General features: G+C 38.2%; 1 protein-coding gene across 2 annotated transcripts in view; it reads right to left on the bottom strand.

Moving 5' to 3' along the window:
• Nucleotides 1-17,171, bottom strand: part of LOC112142700 (roundabout homolog 2) — a 138,611-nt gene that overhangs the window by 11,593 nt on the left and 109,847 nt on the right. For both annotated transcript variants that reach the window (XM_024266234.2, XM_024266235.2), the window contains 6 exons: nucleotides 10,469-10,593; nucleotides 10,201-10,372; nucleotides 7,402-7,578; nucleotides 4,561-4,587; nucleotides 4,413-4,452; nucleotides 1,684-1,811 (listed from right to left, as the gene is read on the bottom strand). In XM_024266234.2, coding sequence (XP_024122002.1) covers nucleotides 1,684-1,811; nucleotides 4,413-4,452; nucleotides 4,561-4,587; nucleotides 7,402-7,578; nucleotides 10,201-10,372; nucleotides 10,469-10,593 — 669 coding nt within the window. The remainder of the gene's footprint in view (nucleotides 1-1,683; nucleotides 1,812-4,412; nucleotides 4,453-4,560; nucleotides 4,588-7,401; nucleotides 7,579-10,200; nucleotides 10,373-10,468; nucleotides 10,594-17,171) is intronic.

The following is a 17,171-nucleotide window of genomic DNA, read 5'->3' as shown; positions in this document are numbered from 1 at the left end:
TTGCTCAATCGGCTGCACTCTCACTCGCCCGTGCACGTGTTTGCTCTCTCGCCAGCGCTTGCGCACACGTATGCGCACTTGCCCGCGTTTGAGCACTTGCCCGCGTTTGAGCACTTGCCCGCGTTTGCACACTTGCCCGCGTTTGAGCACTTGCCCGCGTTTGCACACTTGCCCGCGTTTGCACACTTGCCCGCGTATGAGCACTTGCCCGCGTTTGCACACTTGCCCGCGTTTGAGCACTTGCCCGCGTTTGAGCCATTGCCCGTGTATGCGCACTTGCCCACGTTTGCACACTTGCCCGCGTTTGAGCACTTGCCCGCGTTTGAGCACTTGCCCGCATATGCGCACTTGCTCGCGTATGCGCACTTGCCCGCGTATGCGCACTTGCCCGCGTATGCGCACTTGCCCGCATATGCGCACTTGCCCACGTTTGCGCACTCGCTAGCATTCAACGCAAATGACAAAGAAATAAAAAGGGTTAATAAAAAGGAGCATGGCTCTGAGAAGGAGTCAGAAAGTAAACAGTCGCGAAATCCTGGAGTTAAGTGAAGTTAGGTAGACTTAAGTGAAACTTTTGAGTTGTAAAGAAGTTGTGAGAATTTCCCAGGTGAGGGGCGTGGATGAACAGCCCGGAGCCTTTCCACAACGCACACACAGGCGCAACCGCAAACTCACAGCCTCTGCATTTTTCTAAATTTAGGCACAGGCCGAGACAAACTGATTTTTTCATTCTTTGCATCTATGAACATGTAGACAAGTTTGAATCGTTTTTTTTTTTACAGATTTTTGAAGAATTGTCACATCCTTAATGCAAACACTGGAAAATCTCTGAGAGACTCCTGATTGATTTTACCACGAAAATGTGAACGGCGGCTCATTTGACCGCAGGATTGTAAATCAATGCAATCCTTATTTTCCCAAGGACTCTACTCTGACAAACTAATTGATTTAATTTATTTGTCACAGCAATAAACATTGGAGAATTAGCTAAAAGAGTCTTTGGTGAACTGGAAAAAGAAAGAATCAGGATTTTGGAGGAAGTTCTGTCCATGAAGATCTTCACTTCCTCTTCTGAGCTGACATCTGGATCAGAACCATAAAGCTGGACATTACCGATATTGAATTACATTTATGTAGCAGCGGTGAAGATTTACGCTAGCAAGACACAGAGCTATGATAATCAGGCAGGAGGTTCTGCTGAGCTCAGCTCCAAAAGCCACGCCCCCTCAGAGGAGATTTTGGAAAGAGAAGCTTCATATCAACATGAAAATTGCTTTTTAAGACATTTAGGTTGTGGGAATTTAGTTAAAAACTTCATAATCATAATCAAAACACTACAGTGAATGTTTTTTTTTTAAATAAAAAAAAAATGTTCTTGGGGGACTTTAAAGCCAGACCGTTGAACTAATATAACCTTGGAAAAAGCACAACTGCAGGGTGTGACGGATGGAAGGCCAGAAATACATACAAGCATCACAATTTAAAGCAAATACCATACTTGTCTAATCAAATTAGTAAAGCACAGCCCTCAAAGGCTCCTTTAATTTGCTCGCATGAGCTTAGCCTCTGTGTGTGTGCGTGCTTCTGTGTGACGTGCTGTCACCGCGCTTCCCACAGGATGAACGTCAAAACCGTCCTACCAGGCGTCGCTAAAACCGGACTCATCGCCACCTCCTTGTTTACCTCCTCGTCCGAAGTTGCTGCCGCCCTTCGGACTCCCCATGCCGCCGTTCGCCGGGAGGCTCGTTGACGGCCAGGAGTCGGCCAACCATGGGAGGCCCGGATCGCCCGCTTTCAGCAGCCCCGGACGGCTGCGGGAAGCCAGACAAAGGGGATGGGGGGGTGGCAGGCAGGCAGACAGAGAAGGGACATCGTTAGACATTCAGTCTCCTCTGTAATGGTCCTGCTTGTTTGCTCCCTGCTGCATCAACAACATATTGATGTGAAAACTCATTCAGCATATTCTCGCCCTGTGCAGCCCGAGCGCACAAGAAACAATAAAGCAACAGAGAGACATAAAATGGCAAGTCTATAAATCAGACTTCTGGCCCTCCCAACTCTACCGTTCCGAGCTCTCCCCGGAGAAAGAAGGCAGGCCTAAACACACACTAAATCCACTTTAGAGCCTTAGCACAACAGAAATTTACATTTTAAATTGAGAATCATGAACCGCCTCTAGCAGATCGGCCTCGCTGGAGTGCTGTCTCCATGGCAACAGAGGAAGCAAAAGCCTATTAGGTGGTTTCGGAAAGCCACCGTGTCGTTTTGTCTCTGTGAAATGTAACAGTCGTGAATGCGCGCTTTTGTCTTCAAGGTAGGCAAGTTGTGGGCAGTCATTCAAGGGGAGAAAATGGGCAATTTACAGCCTCTTCATATCAGCTGCTGTAAAAATGGCAAGGCATTCTAGTGTCTGCACATCCGCTCAACACAGTCTGTTTGCATGTTTAATGTGCAGTGAATTCTGTATTGAGCTCGCCGCGTCGAGAGCCAAGAGGCTGTTCGCAGCTGACACGGTGATGGCTCCGAGGCATTCAAACAAATATGTCAATATTTTCCATTTTAAATGACATAAGTGGATGCGCCCATGGAGAATAGATTAAAAAAACCCCAACAACACAACATACTTTTAATTAAAAAATAACAAAAAAATCATACATTAGCAAATGCTATGCTCATTCGGGGCTCATGTTTAAAGGTGTGGCCTGCAGTTTGGGGTCACGGGAAGTATGTGTCAATGGAGGGGATGGGGGGGCAAGGGGACAGGTTGGCGTTAATTGGACTTTTATTCTGTTTGCCTGTTTGTTTTTAACCTAAAAGCACTTTAAACTGCTCAAAGCATGAAAATCATGTTTTCTAAAAAAAAATTAAGCTTGATCTGATTTGATTTTTTTTTATTATTTGTTAAGTTTGGTTCAGTTCCATTTTATTTGATTTGGATTGATTAGATTAAGTTTCATTCGATTTAATTTGATTTGCTTTGGTTTGATACAATAACTTGTTTAATTCAGTTTGATTATTTATTAACTTGATTTGGTTTGATTTGATTACATTTGGCTCAGTTCGATTCGATTTGGTTAAATTTGATTTGAATTTATTCAGTTTGATTAAGGTTAGTTTGATTCAATTCGATTTATTTCATTTGATTTGATTAAGTCTAATTGATTTGATTTAATTTCATTTGATTGAGTTCAATTCGGTTCAGTTCAATTCGATTTGATTTTGTTTGAATTGGTTTGGTTTGATTAAGTTGAAAAAGAAGAAAAGAAAAACCATCCTCTACTTTCTTGAAGCAGCTGTGCCAACCGGCAAATTAAAACCCCAAAGCTAGCAAAGGTAACAGAAACAACCGTGTTTGGAAAAGGGTTTTTTCTGTTTAGTTTAGTTTTTCTTGCATAAAAAAACCCAAAGAAGAAATAATAGAAGAAGCTTCCACTTCAAAATAAAATAATCAACATTTAACTGACAAAATCCAGGAGGCCTCACTCCAAATATGGATTTATTGTAACAGTTGTTCCCACAAATCATTCTAGTAATGCTGAATAATCAGTAACTGTCTTGTCTAATGTTAGGAGGATGTTGCTAATAAAGTTGCTCCAATAGTGAATTCCCAATTACATTTAGAAAACAACAATTTTAGTGGCTTTAGTGGCACCTCAATGCTGAAGTTGGCGTGCAATTTTTTTAGTTTCTTACTCTGACAGTTATGGGTTAAGGGAAACTCACATTTCAATGGTTCCTACATGAAATTTAGTGTTTAAATAAAGTTTTTTAACCAGCAGCAGAGATTTTACAAAAGATGACAATAAATTTTACCTTCAAAAGTTAACTGGAAGCTAAAAGAACTCAGAACTTCAGCTGTGTTCAGGGCGGTCCGTGTAAATATTGTCTGACATTGACAGTTTCCTGAAAAATGTTGAGGATCACTGCTTTACATGACATATTAGGGCGTTTCTGAAGCACTTTGACATAGCAGAAATGTTCTTAACCACTAAGGAGATTGCTATGTCCGAGTCTTTGCTATTCCACCCTGACGTTCTGTACTGTATGACCCGTGACTGTCTGCTCCACACAAAGTCCTTTCAAACCGCACATTCATCACCTCTCTCCTTGATCGGCGACCTCAAATATAGAAAGCCAGAGAACAAAACACCTGCCCACCTGCATTAATTGCCAGTACTTACTTCAAAGGAGTGATTAATGATTTCATCAAGCGAGCACAAGTGCAAATCATACCTCGATACAGTACAACTAAGCGAGGGAAACGGGTATGCAGATTCCATTCATCATGAGAGGACTCTTCCTTTCAGGTGCTACAATGGATGGTGCAGGCAGTATGTGTGCACTACACTGTGACATGCCCAAATGTCAGCAGGAACGCGTTTGCTGCAGGGTTTTGTAATGCTAGAACTCACCTTCCATTTCGGATCAGTCCTCTGTCTCTTTGGAAGGTAACTTGAAGCCAAAGGAGGGAAGAAAAAACAGAGTTTAACTCGAGGAAGAATTACAGACTATAGGTGTTGAGAAATACGTTATTTTAAAAAAATAAACGTGCAGACATACCTGCTCGAGTGAAGGTAAAGGACTGAACTGCAGATAAAGGAGATAAGTGAGATGACAAGAAAGGTTAAAAAACTGAGAACATCTGCACATTTTAGAAACAGGAATTTATTTTTTATTTTTTTTAACTCAAAGTACATTTGAGTCTTCAGTGTGAGATATTTTGTTCCTCTAATACTGTGAGACACTCTGACAGTTTCTTGTAATGATTATTTTTGAGGTTCACTGATGAATTTTAGGACCAAACGGTAAGAAATGAATGTTATCAGGCAGATATAGCTGTCTAACTTTCTCTTAACCATGAAATCTGTTCTGACATCAAAAGATCTTGTGAAAGTGCATTTGTGAAGCACAAATATCCTTGTTTTTATTCTGTTTTTTTGTAAGAGCTTCTTTTTTAAGAACAGTATGAAAGGAGGGTAATATTTAAACCAATCACCCCGTGCCGATTTACCTTGCCTGATTGTTCTATTATTTACTAAGGAAAAAAAAGTATGTCTTATGCTCTGGGATGCTGATGATTATGTGGGAAAAAACAACAACACAGCAGGGGAGGGTGGTTATCAAAACTGAAAAACAAACAGTTTAAGTTGAAATGGGAAATAGACGTACAGCAGCAGCAAAGGATTAAAAAAAACACACAAAGGTGACTAAACTGTTTGAGAAAATAGTGAGTTTAGGATAGGATTTTAGTGACTAAACAAGGAGTGGGAGAGAACTAGTGGTGGAATGAAAGGAAGATAAAGGCCTATTCTGATAAAAAAATGTGTTTTTAACATGTTTGTGTAGCAAGACATATATAAGTACATATAGAACATATATAGAGAAAACTAGAAAAGTTGCATTACCTGCGATAATGCTAGTTTGAATGCTTTTTGCTGTATGTGGTCACTTAGCTTTTTGCTAAAGATGCTGAAAAATTTACTGTAATTGCTTAAGGGATTTGCTGAAAATGCTAAATCTATTTGCTTACTGCAAAAATTGCTAAATGAGTTGTAGAAATTGCAGCAAGGGCAAAAAGAATTTGAAGAATTTCTTGAAAATGTGCACAAATTCTGTAAAATTTAAAAAAATGCAAAAAAGGTATGAACTCAGAATTAGCCCAAAACCTCAATAGATGCCAAATTACCCCCCAAAATTGGGAATTTTCTAAAATGTTAGCTTACCCTTAAAAAAGTTGGTGCCAAATTAGGGTAACTGAGAATTAGCTTAAAAACCCTCAGTATGTGCCAAAGTAGCCAAAAAGCCAGCATGTTGCTAAAATACTAGCTTAACTCAAAATTTGCCCAAAAAAACTCAGCAGATGGCAAATTAGCCCAAAAAAGTTATCACAGTGCTAAAATGCTAGCTAAACTCAGAATTAGCCCCAAAATCCTAAGTAGATGTTAAATTAGCCAAAAAAGTTAGCATTTTGCTAAAATATTAGCTTATCCCTAAAAAGCCAAAAAATCCTTAGTGGGTGAATAAATAAATAAATAAAAATAAATAAAAAAAACATCATGTTGAATTCTAGCTTAATGCTAACACAGTGAGCATTTTGCTAAAATATTAGCTTATCTACAATAAAGCCCAAAACCCTTAATAGGTGCCAAGTTAGCACGTTGATAAAATACTATCTTAACTCAAAATTAGCCCTAAAAACCTCAGTAGATGCCAAATTAGCCAAAAATGCTAGCACGTTTTTAAAATAACTTCACATTAGCCCATAAAACCTCAGCCAAATTAGCCAAAAACGTTAGAATGGTGCTAAAATATAAACTAATCAAGAATAGCCCAAAATCCTCATTAGATGCTAAATGATCGAAAAACATTAGCATTTTGGATAAAATCTTAGCTAAACTTTAAAATTAGCCAAAAAAAAACTTTTCTTAACAAGCTGAACGTTTTGATACCAATAGGTTTCAAAGTGCACAAAAAAATTCATGAATTGCATGGGAATAAAAAATAATTGTGTAAAATTTTAATATTTGCGTGAAATTTAATACTAAAAGTATTAGCATACAATTTCTAAACATGTTGAATGTTTTTAATTGCATAAATTACATTAATTAAAAAAAATCAATTTAATTTCAAAGAGGCTGAAAAATTTCATAAATTGCGTAAAATTGTAAAAAAAAACTATACATTTTAAAAATACAAAAAAAATACAAATGATAACATCCTTAACGAGCTGAACGTTTTGATACCAAGATTGCAGGAATTGCTTTTAGTGTTATTACGTTTTTACGTGACAAAAAGCATACAGAAGAAAAATAAACAATAAGAAAGAAAAAGAGAATCACTGGATCCAGTGTGACTGGATACAAGTATCGATTTTATTCAAATAACTGTGAATAAGGAGCAGAGGAAAAAATGCAGTTGTAAAAAGCTTTTGAAAAAAGTGGAGATGAAAAAAAGACACCAAAACACACTGTATCACACAATACACAGTGTACTAATAATATCATAAGTGCATACCATCACAGGTCTGCCTTGAGACGTGTTAAAAAAAGAAAGTAAACCGAAGGCGAACCTCATGTTAATGAGGGAACAACACCAGGCACGGTCTAGTAATTGCAGGGGATGTTAAATTACTTATCCCCCTTGAATGCATTAGAGTGCTGAGGTGTGGTGCTGATGGAACTCGCCACAGCTGACGCACATCACTGCACACTGAATTAAAGTAAATAGAGCCTATTTCCATCCCTGCTGTATGTTTTTTTCCTTTGTTCTGCATTTTATCTGCCTCAAATGGAGTCACATCTGTGACGACATCAGAGCGCCACTGGGGGGGGGGACCCACTGAGCTTTGAGATCTTCTGTTGATTCAGACCCATATGGATTGATTTCTTTCTTTTTTTTTACCTGCATAGTTGCTTAGTCCCTTCCTCTTTTTTCTCCTCCAGTACAGCCAGGCGCTGAAGCCCATGAGAACAATCCAGCAGGCCCCTCCCAGACCAGCGATGAAGGCTGGCTGCTTCACCACATCTGAGATGCTATTGTTGCTCTCCGATCCGGTCATTACGTCCTTCAGTTCTGCACCTGGAGGCAGCGCACACACAGGATGGATGTAAATAAAACATGTGATTGTAAGCTTCACTACAACCAAAAGGGAGAAGTATGGAGGCCAAATGTCAAGTGTTGTGTTATATTAGGAATAAAAAGCACATTCACTGTGAAGGTCCTCACGTTTCAGGAGGGCACCAGGACAAGGAAAAGTAACTTATTTTCTGCAGTACAAAGGACAAATAAAAACCCAAATTCTTTTTTTTAAAAAGTAACCTTTTTTCTGGTTGTGCTTACTTAAGGATTTTGGGAAGTACCGGTAAATGGTGTTCTGTCAAAATGTCAGTCTGTTTTTTTTGTTTGTTTTTTTTTTTTAAGTTGCACACAAGGTTAATTATAAAAATGCTAACATGGCTAATAGTATCCAGTGTATTTTTACATGTTACTAACAAGGTTGGGAGTTACCCTGGTCATTGTAGTTTTCCTTTTAGCACTATCAGACTGTTTTTACATGTTACTATCATTGGTTGGGTGTTTTTGTGAATACGCAAATACAGCTAACGGGTAGCTGTGTTATATTGTTCTCTTTTTTTACGTAACTGAGAAGGTTGGGAGTTTGTGTAGTCAAAGGAATCTTTATTTTAGGGGTATTGGTCAGTTTTTTTTACCTAATAGTACAGAATTGCATATTATTGTGAATGCCCTAATATGGCTAACGTGTTGCAGTGTTAAGACTATTTTCTTTACATGTTACTACTAAGGTTGAGTTTGATTTTAAATACGCTACACGGCTAATATGAAGAGATATTAGAACATGTTTCTAAAAAGAGATTTAGTTAGCATAGTAACAGTAACATTTGCTCTAGAAGTATCATTTTTTTTTTACCTGTCGCAAACAAAGTTGGGTATTATTGTAAATACACTACCAAGCTGATAGGTAGCAGTATCACACAGTGTTTTTTACATTGCTAACAAGGTTAGGAGTGAACATAGTAACAGTACATTGCAGAATCAACCTGTTTTTTAGGTATCTCTAGTAAAGTTGGGTTTTATTGTGAATATGCTGATTCGGCTAACACATAGCAGTGTTGGACTATTTTTTAAGTGTTACTAACAAGGCTAGGAGTTAGCATAGTCACTGTAAAGTTTGTTTTAGCTCTATCAGTCTGTTTTTATGTATCACTAATCAGATTGGGTTTTATTGTAAATATGTTATTTCAGCTAACGTGTAGCAAATTGTGATTATGTTTTTGTAACATTTTACCAACACGGTTGGGGATAGGCAAAGTTACAGTAAAGTTTTTTTTTTTTATGTGTCACTTATAAGTTATATTTACTTATATGTTGGGTTTTAATGTATATATGCTAATTTGGAAAACGTGTAGCAAATTTTGCTATATGTTACGACCAAGGTTGGAAATTCGTGCGGTCACAGTAACGTTTGTTCTGGCGGTGTCAGTCTATTTTTTTACGTGTCACTGATAAGGATGGGTTTTATTTTGAATATGCTAATTCGGCTAACACGTAGCAGTGTTGGACTGTTTTTTACATGTTACTAACAAGATTGTAAATAAGCATTGCACAGTAACATTTGTTTTGGCGATATCAATGTTTTTTTTTCGTGTTACAAATAAGTTCCAGGTATTCTGAATATGTGGCTAACATGTAAAGTTACTGTAAACACAATTAATACAATCTAAATGAATGATCTCTGACTCTTTAGTGTCACTTAATAATTCGATGCGCCTTTTCAGTTACTTAAATTCGAAAAACAAACTTTTCATTGACAGTGCATCTTTTTTTTCAGGAAATATGTTCATCGAATGAAAGTAGAAAAGGAACAAATAGTATTTTTCTTTAAAGGTCAGAATTCATAAAGCTTGATTTAAAGGTAAAAAAACTCTGCTTTTGGCATTAGAACACACAAACGACAAGGAAAGATGACAGGAAACAGAAAGAAAAGCATAAAAAAATAAAATAAAATCAAATAAATAAACAGCATCAGTGCCTCCAATATAGAGTTAATCAATTCAGCAGTGCTCTTATCAACTTGAGCTGCAAGACACGAGATTGACAGAGCAGCTCTGACAGAGTTTGATTTTTTTGTTGTGGCTACTGTGCTGTGAAATTAGATTCACAGTCTGCACCAGGAACAACACCAACCCCCGCACCCTCCCTCAACGACCCCCCCGCCGTCATTAAGGTTCAGTCCACAGGCCTGTTTTCCCTCCTCTGTGCGTTAAGGTTGTTATTATATATCAGTCAAAAGTCACAGATGAACAGCATCTGGCCCGGGCTGCCATATTGATTCTGGGCTCATATACTGTGTGCATCCTTTGGCTATTTCATAAGATGTGAAGGGCTGATAAGCTCCAACAAAAACTCTGTCTCTGCTACGTTAGCACCAGCTGCTCACATATTGAAGAGGATTATTGATATGGCTAACAGTACTTGGCACAGTGTTACCAGCCACTACACTTAATGAATCACTATTGATTTCTCCACAGATGTCTGCGCCGTAAAGCGCAATCTTCTTTCTTTTGGTGTGATAAATTGATAAATCATCTTTCAGACCCCTGATGTGCTGTATGGACCCAGGTACCACCGTTTTGAGGTCATCGTAGTTGATCCTGGCTTTCGAGTGTATGAGTGGATTACCCAAAATGATGAGCTGGGGTTTGCTCCTGGCCCCCACCCCGGCGCTGGTGCTTGCAGCCACCTCCACGCTGTAATGCACCCCAGTCTGCAAGCCCCCGACTACCACTGAACGGATGGTCGCATCCACAGATTTATTGACGTGAAAGCGGGTATCGTTGGCCAGACACCAAATCTGACAGAGACAAAAGCAGCGGAAAGTGTGAGTGTAAAGTTGTATAATGCATGATGGGGAAAAAAAGCAGCAGCCTTGGAGGGGGAGTTCATCTACCTTGTATTCCTGGATGATGCCGTTTTGTTGCTCAGGGGGAGGAGGATCCCACGACACGCTAATGGATGTGCTGTTGTGGCTTCCCACTGTCAACACTGTCACTTGCTGCGGAGGCGCGCTGGGAGCTGTGGGGTCAAGAGGGTACAACCATGAAAAAAAAAGTCTACCTAAGAAAAAATTAACACAATTACTCAATAAGCCGTGCATAATTAAAACAGGTTAATTTATTTTAACCTGTCAAAAGGGAGGCGTCTCTCTATTGCAACTGAGATTCTCTTGGAAAGCCCTACAAAAGAAAAACGTGTTTTCACAGTCTGCCAGGCAGCAGGAATCCAGGGCGCCTCATCTCTCTAAGTATAAGAATCCAATATCTTAATGGCATCCTGTGTTACTCAGGTCAAGCATTTGCAGTCCAAACTGCTCCTTTCTAATTGCACAGATGACAACGATTCCCAGAAGATCAGCAAGTTGAGACGTGCATGAAAGTTTTGTGCCAAGAAAAGAAAAAGTGATGGTTTATCGCCCCAAATGTTGAGCCTTGAGGTGCCAAAATCAAACTGTGTCTTTGATGAGATATCTTATAAATGCACCAATTGGATGATAACCTGGCAGATATAAAGAGACGGGGGACAACAACAGACAGTCCTTCTTTAAGCACAAATTTTCTTTTCTCAATTACTAGAAAAGCCACAAAAAATCTGTTATGACTGAGTTGGAAAATTCAAAGATAAGGAGGAACTACATTTGATAAAGATTCAATGGTCACTTTATTAGATACACCTTACTAGTACCAGGTTGGACTCTCTTTTGTCTTCAGAATTCTAAGTGGTATATTTCAACAAGGTACTGGAAACATTCCTCAGAGAGTTTGGTCCATTTGTTGGCTGGACACCCATGATGCCAATCTCCTGTTCCAGATCTGGCAATGGTGGAAGTCATTTGAGTCCAGTGAAGTCATTGTCATGTTCAAGAAACCTACAAGAAGTAGCCATCAGAGGATTGAACACTATGGTCATAAAGGGATAGACAGCAACAATACTCAGGTAGGCTGTAGAGTTGGTACCATGCTCAATTTGTACTAAGGGGTCCAAAGTGTGCCAATAAAATATCCCCAACACTATTATACCACCACCAGCAGCCTGGATTGTTGATAAAAGGCAAGATGGATCGAAGCTTTCATGTTTTTGATGCCAAATTCTGACCCTTCCATCTGAACGTCACAGCAGAAATAGACTCATCAGTCCAGACAACATTTTTCAATCTTCAATAGTTCAATTTTGGTGAACCTGTGTATATTTGTAGCCTCAGTTTCCTGTTCTCAGCTAACAGGAATGGCACTTGCTGTAGCCTTTTGCATAACCAGTGGTCATTTGAGTTCCTGTCACCTTTCTATCATCTAGAACAGCGGTGTCCAAAGTCAGTCCTCGAGGGTCGGAGTCCTACATGTTTTCCAACCAACCTGCCACTGGAGATCCAGGTAATCAGCAGCAGTTAAGGCAAGGTCTCTGGAAAACCAGCAGGAGGTCGGCCCTTGAGGACTGACTTTGGACACCCCTGATCTAGAACCAGTCTGGTCATCCCCTTTAGCCTCTGTCATCAACAAGGCATCTCTGCCCACGCAACTGCCGCTCACTGGATATTTTCTCCTATTCTGACCATTCTCTGTAAACCCTAGAGATGGTTGTGGGTGAAAATCCCCGTAGATCAGCAGTTTCTGAAACAGACCAGCCTGTCTGGCACCAACAACCACATTCAAAGCCACCTAAATCCCCTTTCTTTACCACTCTTGAGCGTTTGAACGGCAGCAGATTGTCTCGACCATGTCTACATATGCGTTCAGTTGCAACCATCTGATTGGCTGCTGCTTTAACGAGCAGTTGGATAGGTGTGCCTAATAAAGTGGCCAATGAGTGTTTAAATACAAATCATATGAAACTTAAAAAGCTACTCAAAGACACATTCTCATTCAAATTTCTGCTGTGAATTCAGTCCTCCAGATGGACTTGACTTCTTAAGAAATGCTAGACTATGCAGAGCTCTTAAAGGAGGCAGCACACGCCTCCAACCATGAATATCTATGAGATGTGATCTAATGTTGCGCGACCATATGGAGAGCTCAGCATCTGGCTCACCTAAAAGACACACGGAGGCAGCAAAACAACAGACCTCCTTTTAGTTAGAAAGATAAAAGAACCCGCCTGAATAATTTAGTCTAAAAGAGGCCTTAAACAAATATGGCAAAACTCCAAAAGACTTCAGCAGCTGGCACCACAAAGGAGTCATGTCTGCCAAATGAGATATCTATTTTTGTTGTATTTAGCATAATATTAAACCCAATGGAGGAATATTTATATTCTGCTTCTTAGATAGTTTTAAAACGATGAGACAGATGTCAAGTTGACTGTCCGGATACTGAAATGGCTTAATAGTACAGGAACGATAGACATAAATAAACGTCAGGGGTAACTATAGCGACAGAATGTATTGGAAGATGAGAGGAAAGCTGGATGGGTGTGGCTTGAGTTCACATGACCCCTCAGGGCGAGAGGTCCCTGCAGATCAATACAGTTGTGAGCGATCGCCTCCAACCAAAGAAGAAACAAATCTCAAACAAATGTCCTCATTTATTCCCCGTGCCACAAAGGTCAGTGAATGCTTTGATGGAGCCCATAGTACAGCCATTAAAGTCGGTATATTGAATTTAGATTGAGCTGTGTTCTGGTGGAGGGTTTTGGGGCTGTGACCAAACACCAAAGAGATATAGAATTATTGCTTTTGTTGTGTTGCCCCTGCTGTTGTTGCAGCTCACCACAGTACACTGCAAATTATTGTTTTGTTTTATTTGATGACTGTCTCCCAATCAGTATCAGTTATTTAGTTCATCTTTATCATGATCAGCACTTTATATTTCAACCTCATTATTTCTAGAAGTCTTCATATCATGAACAGACAACCAGCTTGAGCTGGAGGCTCACAAGAACAGTTTAGCTAAGCTAAGCTAGCTAGGCTAGCTAGAGCTTACAGATTCAAACTATGTCAGAATTGCCACCCTAATCCCTTTAACTACTAAAAAATGATCTAGTCTAGACTATCTAGTGCCCTGGATTTTGAAAGCAATTCCGACACCATGCTCATTGCTTTTTATTCGCTTTTCTAACACGTCACTGATTTCACAAAGTGAAAAATCAAATCAATACCAACATTTCACGACATCTATTTGTGACTCCACTGTGTTCTGATGATGAACATGTAAATGGCTTATTAAAAAAATACATTCAAACATTTTTTTTTTGCAAAAATTGTTTGACTGCAATGCATTGTGGTCTATATTCACCAATGTAGTGAGCATTGATGCACGCTAGTTTTTCAGCTCAGCACCATAAGCCACGCCCACACAGTGGAGTTTTTGAAAAAGGAGGCTTCAAATCAACAGGAAAAATGGCTTTTAAATACATTTAGGATGTGGAAGTTTTGTTAAAAGCTTCACAGTCCTAATTAAAACCCCACTGGGAACGTTTAAAGAAAATAAAAATTGTCGTAGAGGGACTTTAATCAAAGTACACTACAATTAAATACATAAAAAGTCAAAAAATGAAAGCCATTTGCTTAGAAATGGTAACAAAATACTTTTTAAATTTTGAATTCAAATTCATTTTGGTGCAATTCTTTTTAACTGTTAGATTGTTTAGCTTATTTTTCGATCTTTGAAAGTTTGTGTGGAACTCCTTGTTTCTAGATTTTGATATCTGATAGGATTTCTCAAGTAAAAATTATTATTAGCTGAAATAACTTTAATATTTTCTGGTGATTTTCTTCTTAAAACTGGTGTGGTTTCCTTAGTTTTACACTGTAAAAAGTGAAACATTGGATCAAAAACAAAACTTCTGTAATTTGCTATATTTGAAATCAATAGTTTTTGAAAATAATATTCTTAGATGTAACAAATTACAGAGCTTTTGCTAATTGATGAAATTTATTATTTCTTCTTATTATAATTATTTTTGAAGTATGGAGTATAGATGCTCTAAATGCAATTTTGTTGTTATTCTGTGGCAATGACAATAAATAAATTGAATTGAATTGAATTGAATTGATTCAATCTTTCACTTTTTACACTGTAGACTACTTTTTTTATTTTTTTCCTATCTCGGGTTATTTTAAATTGCGCAACACATAAATGTTTAAGGTGACACAGGGCACAAGATAGACACAAATCAATGAAAATACATTCAAGATAAAGTGCTACAGATATATGTAGATGACAGTGGAAGAAAGTAGTGCTTTATAACTCCTTTGGAGCATAAATCAGAGGAAAAACAAGAGCTTTTTGATCTGCTCGTCATCTTTATCACTTCAGAGGCAATCTACATGTCAAATCAAATCATAATTATACATACGTGGAGGAAAACAAAACAGGCAAAGACAAACAATATGAAGATAGTGGACGGCTGACATTCCTTGAGGATTTTTAGAACTCATTTTAAGAACAGAAAAGAGTTATGTATTAAATTTATAACAATTTTGATTTCATACAGGTTAAAAAACATAAATAAGTGGCTATTTTGATATTGTTTGTTCCTCGAAGTGTGACAAGGGCAATAAATCATGTAATAAATCATGATTTTATATTCAATAATGTGTAGTTATCTAATAAAAAAGCTTAAAGGTCAAAAATAAAAACAGCCGCACAGTAAAAAAAACAGAAAATGCATCGTTTTTCCACAACTTTTGGCTGCACATATTGTGATCATCCCATAAAAGAGATTGGACTTCTGCACTACTCACTTGTAATCTTCAAATGGAAGTGCACCGTCCTGGAAGTAATCTTTACTTTTTCTTCCCGGAGATTCTTTCAGGGAAGCTGCTTCAGCAAAAAGACGGATCTTTTACAGTCAGTTAGAGGTTTGTTTGTTTGAAAGAAGGCAGTAGGAACCATTTGCTGGAATTCTGTAATTCCAATAAGTGTCTCCAAGCAGAGTTGGGAAAACGCAAACACAAAAGGCCCAAAATGGAATAATATTAAACGTCTCCAACAAAAATTGAAAAACATAGAGGATAGCAGTGGAAAATATACTGAAAGGGATTTTACTATGTATCTTTAAGATCATTTTTTTCCCCAAGTACTTCTAAAGCAGTTTTTACTTCATGCTAATACTTTACAGACCCAGTCCAATGACGATTTTGGTGTTTTTAACAAGTTCTTGTGGACTAAATTTGAAGATGGAAGACATATACAAGGAAGATTAAGCTAAAACTCTATTCTTGAGTGCTTCTTTCTTCAAAACCTTGAGAATCAGGAGCAGACGCAAAAAACGATATTAGAAAAGATCCGGAAGAGGATTGGGAGAATATCTTATGGTCAAATAAACCAAAACAGAAAATTTTGGTAAGAACTATACTGTTTGGAGGAGAAAGTATGCTGAGTTGCACTCAAAGAACAGCATAGTGTAAAGCATGGGGGTGGAAACATCATGCTTCGGGGCTGTTTTTCACTAAATGATCTGTGTAAAGGACAGAATGAAGGTCATGAATCATCAGATTTTGAGTAAAAACCTCCTTCCTTCAGCAAAGATATTGAAGATAAAACACGGCTGGGTCTTTCAGCATGACAATGATCTCAAATACACGGCCCGGGTAACGAAGGAGTGGCTTCATAAGAACCATTTCAAGGTCCTCCAGATCTCAACCACATAGAAAATCTTTGGAGGGAGTTGAACGTTGTCAGGTCATCATTTTAAATGAGATTTTTTTTCTCAATTGGCCCTCCTGGTAAAATAAATATTTAAAAAAAGTCTGTGTTTCATCGCTGCTCTAGAGGAGATCTGCATGGAGGAATGGACCAAAAGACCAACAATAGTTTGTAAAAACCTTGTGAAGACTTACAGAAATGCTTGACTGTTGTCGTTGCCAATGGAGAGAATAAATAAAGTTTTCAGTTTGTTAGTGACCAAATACTAAATACTAAACAAATACGTATTTTTCACCATAATTTGCAAATAAATTATCTAAAAATCAGACGTGATTTCCTGGATTTTTTTTTCTTGTTTTGTCTCTAATAGTTGAGGTATATCTATAATGAAAATTTTTGACCTCTCTCATTTTTTTAAGTGGTAGAACTTCCAAAATTGATGGCTAACTAAATACATTTTTGGCCCACTGTATTGTGTGTCAAAGGACATATACTATCATATAAATTGATATAGTTTACTCTGAAAGACTTAGCACAACATATCCCCTTTAACTTGTGCATTTGAAGAATAAGAACAGATTGTCACACATTATTCAGCTTTAAAGAAAAACTGTATGAAAATATTTTTTTGTCTTCAGTTTCTAATCTATTAAAGGTATAACATAAGAAACATCTACACCAACACATTTTAGCATCATAAAACGTTCAGACTAAAATGTTCTATTTGTGTAGAAAGTTTAGAAGCTTGCAAAATTGGCTGTTTTGTAATTCTACTTGTTAAATTAACAAAAAAAAAGGTTGGAATTATCAGTACTGGGTTGTTAAGAGGCCAGGGCTCCAACAGTTTGAAAGTACAGGGTAGTAATTTGGCCGAGGTCTGCATCCATCTGTCTGTGCTGAATAGTGTTAGCCATGACAATAGACGATTCACAGAGGAGTCAGGGCAAGTCCAGCTTGATAAAAACATTTACTGCACCTCTGATAGAAGAAAGGGCTTTGATTCAAAAGCTGTTT

The sequence above is a fragment of the Oryzias melastigma genome, linkage group LG14 (genome assembly GCF_002922805.2).
Source record: "Oryzias melastigma strain HK-1 linkage group LG14, ASM292280v2, whole genome shotgun sequence".
NCBI classification, from domain to species: domain Eukaryota; kingdom Metazoa; phylum Chordata; class Actinopteri; order Beloniformes; family Adrianichthyidae; genus Oryzias; species Oryzias melastigma.
Note: the sequence above shows the minus strand (reverse complement) of the source record. Positions and strands in the feature narration are given on the sequence as shown.